Source organism: Panthera tigris, chromosome B3, assembly GCF_018350195.1.
Source record: "Panthera tigris isolate Pti1 chromosome B3, P.tigris_Pti1_mat1.1, whole genome shotgun sequence".
NCBI lineage: Eukaryota > Metazoa > Chordata > Mammalia > Carnivora > Felidae > Panthera > Panthera tigris.
In genome coordinates, this window is record NC_056665.1 from 33,487,965 (window position 1) to 33,502,279 (window position 14,315).

The window sequence follows — 14,315 nt, forward strand, 5'->3', positions numbered from 1 at the left end:
CTTCGGCTCAGGTCATGATCGCACAGCTCGTGAGTTCGAGCCCTGCGTTGGGCTATGTGCTGACAGCTCAGAGCCTGGAGCCTGCTTTGGATTCTGTGTCTCCCTCTCTCTCTGCCCCTAACCCACTTTCATTCTGTCTCTGTCTCTCTCATAAATAAGTAAATAAAAACATTAAAAAAAAAACACTACATGAATTGTAAGAACCACCCAAATAAAATTATCTTAAAAAGGAAAAAAAAAAACAACCAAAAAACTCTACATAATTGCTCCATGCTGTTATGTTTGTTTTCTACAGAAGTTACCAGTAAATCTTTAAATTAAACCAAAAGGACCCAAAAGCTTATCTTTAAGAGCAGAAAGGGGTTCGAGCTGGGCACTATAGTCCATTCCACTGCCAGGTTGGGGGAAAAGTATGCACCTCAACCAGTAGAGTAGTAGTGGCAGCTACTAAAGGAATAAAGAACAAAATGAATGTCAGGGTCTTTCTGCATGGAATGAGGTCTGGGTTTGAAAGGGATCTTTAGCCATTGAAAGACCTATGTGATTGCCTTACTTAGTTTTATAGGGTAAAACCTTTTAACTTGGTCCACATCTATATACTTAGGCTGAAGAAAGCCCTTTAGCCTCATTTGGCTCATTAAAACAAAACTGAGTAACAGGAATCAAAAGAGTCACAGGCCTATCAAAAATCTGATGGAGTCTGTGGCTCTCTTCACAGAAAAGGGCATCCACAAATTTTGTGCACAATTTCAGAAGTTTGTGGAGGCCTGGTTAAGAGATCTCTCAGCCTAGGGACAAGCACTGGGTTCACATAATAGACTGTAAAGGTTTCAAATGACCAGTCCTCATAGGAAATTGGACCTCATGGATTCCCCAGAACCCACCTCCCACCGCAGCACCTTTCAGTACCTATGGATGATAAGTATTATTTCTACTGATGTTTATTCCATTGCTGGCAAGGATCTGCAATTCAGATTCAACAGTATAGGCCACATATAATAAAGAAAAGAAATTTTCAAGCAGAATTAGATGATATCTTTCTCTAGATGACATCTTCCTCTAGATGACATCTTTCTCTATGGGTCATTCTGCTCTGTAAGATCCCTGATGCCCAAAGACATCTCTAATCCACACACTGCACCTACTGCTAGTTTCTTTCATTCGTGATTCTAACCACAGATGTTTTATCTTAGAAATTTTTTCTTGGGGAGCCTGGATGGCTCAGTTGGCTAAGTGCCCGACTTTGGCTCAGGTCATGATCTCACAGTTAGTGAATGCGAGCCCTGCATCAGGCTCCATGCTGATGGTGCGGAGCCTGCTTGGGATTCTCTCTCTGCCCCTCTGATTCTCTCTCTCTCAAAAATAAATAAACTTAAAAATTTTTTTTCTTAAGTGGATTTTTATTATTTTCTTTACATTTCTATAATACATATTTTGGATCCAGTGCACACAAAAGATAGCTTTACTGCTATCTCCTTCAATAGCATGGACATAACATTAGGAGAGTTTCCTAGAATCTACAAAATCATTTCCAACTCAGCCTCTCTTCTGTTTTTAAAACAAGCAGTAGTTGGGTTTTCCTATCACCATCCCGGTTCTGCTTCGGGGGCTGTTTTCTCTTCCTCAGTTGGAGCTTCCATATCAGACCTTAACCCTTCATCTTCAGCAGGTAATTCTTTGGTCACTGGACCAACCCCCAGCCTTGACTTCTCCGTGGGACTCGTGGTGACATTTTGATCAAGGGGAGGAAATCTGAAAGTTATGTAGTTGAGGAAGGACATGATCCCTAAAGGAGGAGAAGAATTTGAGGTGAGTTTCAGTAGACAGATGGTCTTTTGGCTTTCAAAATTCTTAGTGATGCTTTAGAAGAGGTTCTAAAGACCTCTTCTTAGTGAAGCCAACCCTTCTCTCCCCCAGCACAGTTACTTTACCCTCCTGTGCTCCCATTGCATTATCTCACATGGTGAAGACAAAGCTTGAACCTTCTAGATTCAAGTGATAGTTCCACAACTTTCTGTGCGGTCTTAGGCAAGTCAGTCAACCTGTGCCTGCCTCAGTTAATGGTAGAACAGGTTACTAAATCCAGGTTTCCAGACTTCAAAATCCATACTTTCTTTGCCATACCACTCTGCCTCTCCATGTATAAATGTTCCGGATAAGAACAGTCATTTCTTCTATTTCTCCTAAATTCTACCTTGCCTTCAAGAAGTAGTTTCTTCTTCTATCCTTCTAGCATAAGACAGGGGACTGACTCACCAGAAAACGTGAATAAGAAGTCACTCCACCAATTAATATGATAGGCCCATAGGAGATCTGGCTCCAAGGCATCCTTAGTATGCCTGTAAACCTGTGCCAGAAACAGGATAAGGCAGAGGAGCAAGGAGATGGCTAGGACCAAAAGAAAAGATGTCACAACCCATCAGTGTCTTCAGTCTTCCTTGACCACACCCCCCCCCACCAAGTCTTCTTCTACCTCCACACCATATGCACAGCAAGATTAAAATTTAGGGCTTGACCAATATGGGAAAGAGAAAGGGGCCTCTCCCTTCCCCCTGGTATAAGTCAGTTAAAGTGTGTTTTATGCAGTAAGACAGGGCCGGAAGCTGGCAACTTGATGTGATACTGAAGAAGAGGAAAGGGACAAGAAAAAGAGAATAAAAGCCCCACAGAGAAACTTGATTCATTTGACAGTTTTACCTTGGCATTTCCCTGTCAGTCTAGGTCTGTACCTGAGATGAAGCTCAGTATGGATACCTTCAGATCGAAGTTGGTGGTCGTACTTCCTCTTCCAGGCAGGCAAGAGCTGATGAGCCAGCCAAGGGCAACGAGTATGGAGAAGATAGAGATGAGGAAGAAAGTCCTGGAATATTGAAGGTAATCTGCCAAGGAGAATGAGAAAGGAAAGGTTTGGGTAGTCCAGCAGGGGGCCAGCAGGGTCTGGGTAGTCCAGCAGGGTTTTCTTAAGAAAACCAGATAGAGTCTTAGAGAAGGGCGTGAGGACTAGGGAGGATGAAACAGAGCTTACTATGTGGCGTCCAGGGCATAAATAAGGATCTTATTTCCCAGCTTTTCTTTTTAATTTTTCAAGTTTATTTATTTTTGAGAGAGAGAGAGAGAGAGCGCGCGCACATGCATGGGAAGGGCAGAGAGAGAGAGAGAAAGAGAATCCCAAGCAGGCTCTGAGCTATCAGCGCTGAGTCCCACATGGGGCTAGAACTGTGAGATCATGACCCGAGCTGAAATGAAGAGTCAGACACTTAACTGACTGAGCCACCCAGGTTCCCGTTTCCCAGCTTTTCATTGATACTTGGAATTTATTTACTGTGAAGGCAAAGCCTTCATTATAAAACTAAACATACAAATAGTTCTGGGTGCGTTAACACATTAACCTAGATGTAAACTAGCTTATAGGAGACATGGCTCTAACATCACAACACAGATTAAAACATTTTCTTGTTCCTAATTCTAATTCTAAAAGTAATACATGGGGGCATCTGGGTGGGTCAGTCGGTTAAGCATACGACTTCGGCTCAGGTCATGATCTCACAGTTCGTGGGTTCGAGCCCTGCCTGGGGCTCTGTGCTAACAGCTCAGAGCCTGGAGCCTGCTTCAGATTCTGTGTCTCCCACTCTCTCTGCCCCTTCCCTGCTTGTGCTCTGTCTCTCAAAAATAAATAAACATTAAAATTTTTTTTAAATAAATAAAAGTAATACATGTTCAATATAAGGAAGAAAATCAGCCACAATCCCACTACCTAGAGGCAGCTACTACTGTTAGCATTTTATGTTATTTCTTTCCAGTACTTTTCTACCCTCTGTACTGAGTGGATATGATACTGCATATCAAGTGAATTTTTTCTTAAGATTATATGGTAAGATTATCCTCCAAATCACCTGTTGTAAACATCATTTTCGTTTTTTTTAATTTTTAAAAATGTTTATTTATTTATTTTTGAGAGAGAGAGCGAGGCTCAAGCCCACGAACCATGAGATCAAGGCCTGAGCTGAAATCGAGAGCTGGTTACTTAACTGAGGCACCCAGGCACCCCTGTATACATCATTTTTAATGGCTACCAAGGAGCTTATCATATTAACATATTTTACTTAATGACTTAACTGTTTTTGGACAGGTAGTTTGTTTCTATTTGTTTTTTCTCTTCCAAGTAGATCTGGCTTGTACAGGCCTTATCTTGCATTTGACCACAAAATGACGTCCCATTTACTTGAACTCCTCTCTTGTAAGATTTCAAGCCTGAATTTTCTGGATTGTAGGAATTTCAATCCCTAAAAATATCTTTCTTTTTTTTTTTCTTTCCTGAGAGTCCCTCAAGGTCCTGCGTCACATTTGCTCAGGGACAGGCCTGCTAACATCCTTTTGTTCCAAAGCCCTTACCCAAATGCCATAACGCCACTTCTCTCATCTCCTGGCTCAAGATCTCTGCTCTCTGCAGATTGGGTGTTGGTAAGAGAGAAGGGGCATGCTAAACATTACTTTTTCCTAACATCTCCCTAATATCAAGCAGATCCTTCCCTTAACTCCCACAGCAATGTTTTAAGATACATGCACCCGATGTTTATAGCAGCGTTACCTACAATAGCCAAATTATGAAAACCGCCCAAGTATCAAGTACCTATCGATTGATGAATGAATAAAGAAGATGTGGTATGTATGTATGCATACACACGCACACACACACACACACACACACACACACAGCAGAATATTACTTAGCCATAAAAAGGAATGAAATCTTGTCATTTGCAATGACATGGATGGAGCTAGAGAGTATTATGTTAAGTGAAATTAGTCAGAGAAAGAAAAATACCATACGATTTCACTCACATGTGGAATTTAAGAGACAAAACAAACAAGAAAAGAGAAGCGAAGAGGCAAACGAAGAAATAGACTCTTAACTATGGAGAATAAATGGATGGTTACCAGAGAGGAGGTAGTGGGGGGATGGATTAAATAGGTGACGGGGATTAAGAATTGCTCTTGTTGTGATGAACACTGGGTGATGTATGGAAGTGACGAATCACTAGATTGTACACCTGAAACTAATATTATGCTGTATTTTAACTAACTGGAATTTAAATAAAAACTTGAAAAAAAAAAAAGAAAAAGAGGATAACACACGATTGCAAGTAAATATAGCTCTTGTGAGATACTGCAGACCCTGCAATGTCTTCAGTATCCTTTAGGGGGTGCCTCCTTGTCTAGCTTTTTTCCTTTCTTAAGCCAGATGGGCTCTACCACTAAAAGTTCTCTAGAACTTCTATGTCTGAGAATCACAGTCCGGCTTCCAGGTAACCCAGAGAGAAGAAAATATGTTAAATCTTATCCCAATTTAAGATTTGACTCTTAAGTTTTACTTCGTTCTCTAGAACTCACCACTTACATCATCAATAACAGGAAAGTCCATGAAAAGAAACCACACCCCTACCCACAGAGGTGAGTTGTTCTGTGGCCCAAACAAATTAGCCACATTAAAACATGATGACCCCAAAGCAACACATTTTCTGAAACCTGGGTTTCAGAATTAGCAGGATATGTAGCCAGAGAGAACCATCAGCCTACATTGAGCTTCATGAAGCCCAGTGTGATAGGCATCGTTCATGGTATTTAGCCCACTGCCCCCCACTAGACCTAGCAGCCCTTGCCTATAGTCCCCTGACTATAGCTAATTGGACCAAGGAATGGGCTCTGACCCATATTGGACTAATTTGACTCTTATGCTTGGAAATTTGGATTTGAGACTGATTCATGTTAATTTCCTCTTTTGCTTGTTTGAGCCAAGAAGATACAAAGCTAGACTGGGATCTCACTGTTTAGGATTTGCACACTAACAAGAGAAACTGAGCTGTAGTGATAAAACAAAGTGTAAACTAAGATGAGTGACAATGCAGCTCTAGAGAGACTGAGTGACTGGCAGGCTTGATTTTCTTCATCAGAGACCCCGGTCTTGTCTGGAATTTCCTAAGGTACGGCAAACTTCCTGCCTTTGGGAGTCTATGAGAGTCTTCTGAATAAATAAGTTCACTCTATAGCTTATACTAGTTCAAATGAAATCTGATCATTAAAACACAAAAGTGCACTAAGATATTCGGTGTAAGTTCTGTCTAAGATATGTTACAGCCCAGCCTTTCCTCCACCATGAGAGGAAGAATTGACTTCATGTTTTTCTTACAATCTTCTCCGTTTTGGCTCCTTATCTCCTGAAACCACATGAACAAGATCACTCACAACTCCAAAGGAACAACTGAAGATTTGCAGCATAGAATCATCTCACCCCAAAAGGAAGCAAGTCTACTAGTCATAATTATATACAACTAATTATCTGACCAAACTAAACACTTAACTCCATAGTATAAAATGGCTGCATTTGGTTAACTTCATAGTTTTTTTCCTAATTCATTGAACAAAACAAAACAAACATCCTAAAGCTGAATTCAAGTCTCCATCTCCTATAAAACCAAAAGCTATTTCAGCTTTTAAACATCAGTTTTTACAGTAGCTTACTTGTCAAAGTTTCAAAGATCTTAGGACCTGAGTTACAAAAGGCCCTACTTGTCAGTAAGAAGTTTTGGTCCAGGGAAAGAGAAGTGCCCTAGATATAAGGAACACCCACGTAGATCACATGTATCAAAACACTGCTGAAGATTTCCTTAGTAATATTCTTTTATGGCTTTGGGTTGCAGGAATAGCAAGGCAAATCTCCCAGTTTGCTAAAGGCAATGAAGCTAATGCCCTGGGAAGAGAGGGGATGTCATTCTCAATTTGGAGAGGAAGAAGCCCACATCACGCGAAAACCTTGATAAGATCCTTGCTGGTGTTCTCAGGATCATCCCAGTCAGTGATTCTGTACTTCAGAGCACCATCAGGTAGGACATAAAAGCTACCAAGACTGAAAGGGATACTACCATACTGGAAAGCAGTAATGATTCTCAGTGAATTGGGAACACTCACCATTCAGTAGTTTGGGCTGGGCAAGATCTCCTTCTATTGTTATGAAAGTAAAACTTGGTCCAGGAGGTTTTGGAAAGTGAGAGGGCCAGGGCTATAAGCCACCTTGCTCTTGTGAACAAATAAGCTTAGTTAACACTAGATGCTCTTTTCCTTTACAGCTGTTGACACTCTGGAAGGAATCAATGGGGAAGCCAAGATGACGTGAGAAGAAAGAAGCATAGGAAAGAAGCCAGCCATAGGAAAAGCTAAGCACCTAGTACTCAGCTGTGCCAAAGAGATTTGGGGGTGGGATTCCTCTTACTGCACCCTAGGTCCTTCAGCAAAAATCAAAGCCAGAATAGGGAGACAGTGCTCCAAAAGGGCTAGCTCCTTTTAACTATGAAGGAGCCAGACTGAGTGAGTGCAGGTGGGGTGTGGCTATGGATTTTGAGAATGAAGAAGGTGCTGCTGAGGAGTCAGCCCACTTATTTAGTCAGATCTAAACCTCCATGTTGTTGCCATAAGGCCAAGACAAAATTTTTATTCCAGTCACATAAGGCCAAGACAAAACTTCCCCAGCCTCATGGAAAAGAAGGTGGTTTTGGAATGGAAAAGATGGAGACCTAGCACCTGGGAGAGGAGGCTGTGAAATCAACTTAGGATTTAGGTTCCTCGCACAGCTTGGCCTTGTTTATTGTGCAATGGTTCTCAGGCCCTGGCTCCAGAGGGTCCACTGCTTTGACTAAAATACCTAATCTTCTTTCTCCACAGTCTTCCAAATGGTCCAACCTACTCTCTATGGCAAAACATTCCTTTATATTATGGTTTGATCTCACCTATGCTACAGGGGAGTTAACAGAAGGGTCTGTTCCACACTTGAGACCTAGAATAAAAGTGAAGGATGGTGTCCCCTACTCCCCACCCCTTCTCCATTCTGTTAGCAACTGCTACAGCAGAGAGGCTATCAATCATCTAGAACCAGGTGAAATCAGAGGCAGAGGCACAATGGCCTAATGTAACTCCACGACAGAGGAACATGAACACACACATTCTTGAGTCCATCTTAGAGAGTCCCCATGAAACTCACAGAAATGACATTACTGCTTTCCAGTAGGGTAGTATTCTTTCCAGTCTTGGTAGCTTTTATATCCTACCTGATGCTGCTCTGAAGTCAAGAATCATTGACTGGGATGACCCTGAAAACACCTTTCCATGGGAAAGGGGGCTAAATTCTTGCAATTAGTAGGTAAGAGTTTAAAGTTCTTGAATTGGGACAATAGTGTTTTGGGCAGTAATAACAACAGATTAGTGAGAGCTGAACACACTCATTACATTTGGGAAGTTCATTATGAGAACTGCGGACTACTTACTGATCCTAGAATTAGAACTTAGTTAACGTTGCAAACAGGATAGATACTTGACTTAAAATTGTGTACTTAAAGGACTCAGTTGACCACCTCTAAATCATTAACAGTTGGCCTCATAGGTAATATCCAGGTTCTGAGAAATAAACTATTTGCTACTGTAAGTGACAAAATTCCAAGACTCTCATTCATTAAAATTTTAATAATCTTCAAGTCCTAAATTTTAGCCTGGGCATGATTACATAAATATTGCAGTTTAATTTTTATGCCTGTATCTTTTACTCCATTTCTCTAGAAATGGAATTTGTGAGTGTAAATCTCTGGATACACATAATCATATTGCTTTGGTTATAGCCATTTACATGGTCCCCAGTATATATGAGAGTGTCCAGCATTGTGTCTCATCACTTAAAAATCTCTGCTAATGTCGCGTTTGAAAAATCTTATCTTACTGTTCATTTGATTTGCCTTTCTTTAATGATTTATTATGGTTAAAATAGTTTTACCTATGTTTACTAAACATTTTTAGTTTTTGTTCTGTGAATTGTCTGGTTATCAAGAATTTATTTGAGGGGCGCCTGGGTGGCTCAGTTGGTTGGGCAACCAACTTCAACTCAGGTCACGAACTCATGGTTCATAGGTTCGAGCCCCGCATCGGGCTCTGTGCTGACAGCTCAGAGCCTGGAGCCTGCTTCGGATTCTGTGTCTCCTCTCTCTCTGCCCCTCCCCCACTTGTGCTCTGTCTCTCTCTATCAAAAATAAATAAAATATTTTAAAAAATTTAAAAAAGAATTTATTTGAGTATTTGCCTTTTTATTAATAATATACATTTTAAAATATTAAGGCCATTAGCCTTTTATCTTTCATATTTGTTGCAAGTATTTTCTTTAGTTTTTCTTTTAAGTTGAAGGTGCACTTGAATTGTCTGCCTGCCTTTGATTTTAGTTCCTTCTCAAGATCTTGTGTTTGGGTCCTGCCCTTGAGTTCCACATGTCATAGATGCTCCAGCTCAGGTCTGAGCCTAGGTGCAACCCCTCCAACCCCACATCCAGCATCTGGAGCCTCTGCTTATCTGTATCTCTTGTGGATAATGGGAAAACTGTTTCGTGTAGTTCTGTCTTTCCTCTAAGTGTTGCTTCTGATTGAAAAACTCATGCATATGGTATCTTCTAGCCCTAGAAACTTATTTTTCAATGTTTTATATTGCATTTTCAGATCTGCTTAAGTTCACATAAAATTTGACATTAATAATTTACTCTAAATAGCTAGCATTTGTTATACACCCTTATCTGACATGCATTTACATGCTCTTCTACTGTTGGCAGAAGAACACACTGACCTTAAAAGTTAAATCTGATGGAGGCTGAGACACCTTGCTTTGTTTTCCGGTTATGATCAATTACATCTATTTCTGCAAGTGATGTTAGAATACCAACCATACTGCTTCACAGGGACAGCTTATAAAGGCCCAATGGGTTCTTCCCAGAAAGTAAAGAGAGTATCAACTACTGAGTTGGGAAAGGTTACACTGAAAACACCAAAGAAAAGGATGGCTACATTCACAATTTGGCTGAGATCCATCCTGGACTTGGAGAGGTGAGGGCAAAGAGATCTTGGAGGAGGAAAGATGAAGGGCCAACATGGCAGAAAGCTCTGGAACTGTGGGGCCTGTAGTGTTTAATTTGGTGGAACTCACAGGGTGGTTTGGGTGTGTGGCTCCAGCACAGCTCATAGTTGCATGTGATCCAGAGTCCTTCGTAGAGCTCAAAGCCATTCTTGATCACGAGGAACCTCACCCAGTTCAGTGGGGACATGCAGATCACCATTAGGAAACCAAAACCACACAGGCTGCCACAGAACGTTCGGATGTAGATGTGTGTCTGATTCACATGCTGCTGCCGCCTCTGGGGTGGCATTGAGGCATTCGGATATTTGTTGACGGGGAGGGTAGGCTACAAGGATGAGGGAAATATTGCCTACCCAAAAAGATAACCATTGATCCCCAGGGGCTCCTACTCATCTCTACCTTAAGTGTCTCCATGTGGGCTTGATCTGTGGCTGTCTATCCCTACCCAGGGTGATCTTTTCTCTTTCTTTAGGATACTCTATCTAGACCCACCTTTAAGTAAGTCTTCTTCCTCCCATCTGACCTACAATTAGGTACCTCCTCACCCTTTGGTAGTGCCGGTTCCCCTTAATTTTGGGAACCTTAGGATTATAGAAGGTCAAGGCCATTTGTTCCCTGCTCTCCATCTTGGCAGCCAGTTCGCTTTGTAACTGCCACGGAATTTGTCTCAGCACCTCCCACATGTGCTGGCAGCATCAAAACAGGCCAGAACCCATGGCACAGATTCCATGTCCGTTTGATATTCTGGGTCTAATCAGATCAGGAACAAATCATCATATTTTAATCAAGTGCATGCATATGTGATGCTCCCACCTCTCCCTTCTCTGACCCTTTCAACTCCTTCATTAAATAAATCCACAAATATTTTGTCAGCAGTTGCTGTGTGTCAGGCCTTGTCTTAGGTCCTGGGATATAAAGATGAATAAGACACAGTTCCCTAATAGCCAATAAAAAAGTTAACTCAGGTGTCTTCGGGACTCCATAGCTTGTGGTTAGAATTCAAGATTACGAGTAGCCTGGCATTCATGGTCTTGCCCCAACACTAAGTGGAAGGCCATGGGTGTGTCTCAATAGGCTCACGAACCAGTCTGTCAGCCATAGATCATCATGCAGTATTCCCCTCCCCATCCCCCCCCCCCACCTTTTCTTCCTTTCTTGCTCGAGTACCTTCTCTTCAATGCCTTCTCATGAAGCCATTCAAGGGTGCTACGGTTCTGCCACTGCCAGTGCTGACAGGGCCCACTGTGAAAATGCCAGCATCCCCAGCGCAGGGGGCTACCAGCCTGCGTGCTGAAAGCTACCATTCTCAATAGTGCAGCAGTGTTGGGTTCTATGTGAAAGCGAGAATGGCCTTTCCCTGTTTCCACAGCCAGCACAGCTTGTGCCCAGAGTAGCTCAAAGTCTTCTTTTCAAATAATTCTCTCAGTGTTGCTCCTAACTCCTCTCCCCACAAGGGCTCAAAAGCAGTCCAAGATGCTGAACAGACACCATCCTGTTCCACATCACGGACATTTATTCAAATAAATGACCAGCTGTATTGCCAGCTCTTGTTTTCCATGAACAGATAAACTCCGATTCCTAAATTTGGGCTGAATTAGAATGCCCTATCACCCGTTTCTCCCAGCATACCCTCTCCTCGCCCGCCCAAGCCTGTCGAAACCTATACTTTGTTAGCTGGTGGGAACAACTGGCAGTTAGCTTGTTTATGTCCATGCTTTAGCATGAAGCCCTCCTTCTCCAAAAGTGTTATTTGACTCTCTGTCTACCAGAACTTAGCCTAGCGCCTGGAAAGAATAGTATTTAATGTTAAATGAATAAATGAACAATATATTTTTAACTAAAGGACAGAGGTTGGTACAGAGGACAGAATGGTTAACATTTTCAGGGGAAAATTAGGAAAGATTTATTGGAAGAGGTGATGTATTAATTGGATTTCCAGCTAAGGAATATTCCAGGTGATAGAGGTGATAGGGCACTGAGGCAAAGAGAATGATATGTCTCAAGGCAGGAAACCATGGACAGCATGAGGTTCTTGAGACATTAGAAGCAATGTGGTTCTACTAGGTACAAACTCAAAGGTGAGGGTTGAAGGGTGCAGATATCAGCAAGAGCTAGATCACAAAGAATCCTTCAGACCATGCTATGCAATTATATTGTGAAGTCTCAATTGCTGTGATACGCTAGTGCCACTGGAGTGATTATAGGAAAGACTTTTCCATTTGCAGCAAACTGGCTGTACAGCATGACTGTTAGATGCACACTCATGCCTAGGGAGCTAGACATAGGCATTGAATACACAGGCCTACCTTTCCGTCCCCATTCTAGCACTTACTTAAGTAGTTCCAATACTCATGGTTAGGTTACTTGGGGCAGTTTCCTTAACCTCACTGAACATCAGTTTCTTAATCTCTAAAACTGGGTTAATATTCATTCCTGCCTCATTAGAATTTTTGTGAGGATTAAATGAGATGATATGCATAAAGCTCTTAGCACAGTGCCTTCATACTTGCTCAGTAAATACTATTATTATTTATTTTTTATAAAGCATTTTTAAAATGTTTTATTCATTTTTTGAGGGAGAGAGAGTGTGAGTAGGGGAAGGACAGAGAGAGGAAGACAGAGGATCTGAAGCGGGCTCTGTGCTGACAAGCTGACAGGCTGACAGCAGCGAGCCCGATGTGGGGCTCCAACTCATGAACCACAAGATGATGACCTGAGCCAAAGTTGGACACTCAACCAACTGAGCCACCCAGGCACCCCTGTTTGTTTTTTTTTTTAAGTTTATTTTATTTTTTAGTAATCTCTACACCCAATGTGGGGCTCAAACTCATGATCCCGAGATCAAGAGGCATTTTGTGAACAGTGTCTGATTGGCGAATGATGCAACCCTCCAGCTGTTGAAGGAACAGGTTGGGCAGTACTGGACAAAAGGTAGGATGTTCTTGGCCTGCTGGGAACTTGCTAGGGCCCGGATGCATATGACAAAACATTATTCATGCATCACTGGTGACTGGGTATATTGCCACTTCCCCCACTTTAAAAAGCAATTTGGAAAAAATAAAATAAATGAAATAAAATAAAATAAAATAAAAAGCAATTTGGGGACCCTTGCCTATTTGGCAGCCACTGCCCCGGAGCCTGCAGGGTCCAGGAGGAGCATAGCTCAAGCCAGTGGATCTTGAGTCTTCAACACCAACCCAACACAATGTGGAGTTGCTGCAGAAACCAGATTATGGGGGCTATTTAGGCTCCCAGTCCCTCCCTGCAGAAGCCTGGAGCTCTGCTCTTGCACTGATGCCCTTCACTGTGGAACTGGCACAAGCTGGTTAAGGACTCAGTCTCTGAGAAAACAATTGGATTGATGTGAATGCAGTTTTGGAAAAACACGTGGACGATGTATACTGTAACATTCCACCACAGCAGCCAGTGAACCAGCGGAGGCACTGGCAGAGGCAGGCCCTGCTCCTGGGCCCCATGCTGACCTCGCAGAGGTCATCCAGGGGGGGAATGAAAAGCCAGGCCCCCACCATGGGATACTGAGAAGAAGAAAAAGCTGCTGGGAAGCTGCTATCAAAAGACATACTCTGGGAAAAAATGGCTCATGGAAATCATTAGTAAAGGAGACAAAATTTGGATGACAAAACATATCATAACATCCAGGAACTGAAAAATGATGCTGAAAACACACAGAACTCTCCTTTTCATTTAACCCTAGAAATACTGGGGGGGCGGGGCACCTGGGTGGCTAAGTCAGGTAAGCATCCGATTTCGGCTCAGGTCATGATCTCACAGTTCGTGAGTTCGAGTCCCTCGTCAGGCTCTGCACTGACAGCTCAGGGCCTGGAGTCTGCTTCGGATTCTGTGTGTGTTTCTCTCTGCCCCTCCCCTGCTTGTGTGCTTGCTCTCTCGCTCTCTCTCTCTCTCAAAAATAAAAATAAACATTTAAAAAAACACTAGAAATATTGGGTAAAAGGAACTTCATACAGATCATGCCACAAGTCACAATGGTAAAGCACAAGGCATCGTCACATGCTTGAGAGCAACGCCCTATCATGGTAGCAGAAGAAAGGCGTTCCTTCCCCTGGATATGTGCATGTTTGACAAATACAATACATGGTATTTCACGAGAGGATTTTCTACAGAAGAATTAAGCAAAATGTGAGAGACGAAGTATATGCCATTGCTAGCCCGGCACACTGGTGCTTAAAGCATGCTAGGTCCTTCCACAAAAGTGTTCTTGTGAAAGCATCCCCTGCTTCTCTTCAAGTTGCTCTGGAGGACTATTAAAGAAAATTCGACAAGTGAATTTTTATATAGTCCACCTATCTTTACAGCACAATAATGCATCATTTCCATTATCTGTGTGTATTCAATCATGA

At 42.2% G+C, this 14,315-nt stretch overlaps 1 protein-coding gene and 1 pseudogene across 2 annotated transcripts; one reads left to right on the forward strand and one right to left on the reverse strand.

Annotated features, from left to right (window-relative positions):
• Positions 1–1,397: 1,397 nt before the first annotated feature.
• Positions 1,398–10,576, reverse strand: LOC102959385 (transmembrane protein 202). 2 transcript variants are annotated; one of them, XM_007084567.3, is made up of 5 exons: positions 10,482–10,576; positions 10,006–10,261; positions 2,730–2,879; positions 2,257–2,388; positions 1,398–1,786 (listed from the first exon to the last, which is right to left on the reverse strand). In XM_007084567.3, exons 1-5 carry the CDS (start codon positions 10,560–10,562, stop codon positions 1,584–1,586), a joined length of 822 nt encoding a protein of 273 aa, XP_007084629.1. In that variant the 5' UTR covers positions 10,563–10,576; the 3' UTR covers positions 1,398–1,583. The 2 variants fall into 2 exon arrangements, with proteins under 2 accessions (XP_007084629.1, XP_042843615.1); XM_042987681.1 differs by having other exon boundaries at positions 10,474–10,543.
• A 1,602-nt stretch (positions 10,577–12,178) lies between these two features.
• On the forward strand, positions 12,179–14,315 carry LOC102967692 (annotated as a pseudogene).

Bases quoted from the DNA above. Each gene is read 5' to 3' on its own strand.
- LOC102959385 (XM_007084567.3), bottom strand. From the start codon at position 10,562: ATGGAGAGCAGGGAACAAATGGCCTTGACCTTCTATAATCCTAAGGTT. The intron at 10,262-10,481 runs GTGAGGAGGTAC...TCATCCTTGTAG, and splicing joins GGAACCGGCACTACCAAAGG to CCTACCCTCCCCGTCAACAA. The intron at 1,787-2,256 runs GTGAGTCAGTCC...CTCCTCCTTTAG, and splicing joins CTTCTTATTCACGTTTTCTG to GGATCATGTCCTTCCTCAAC.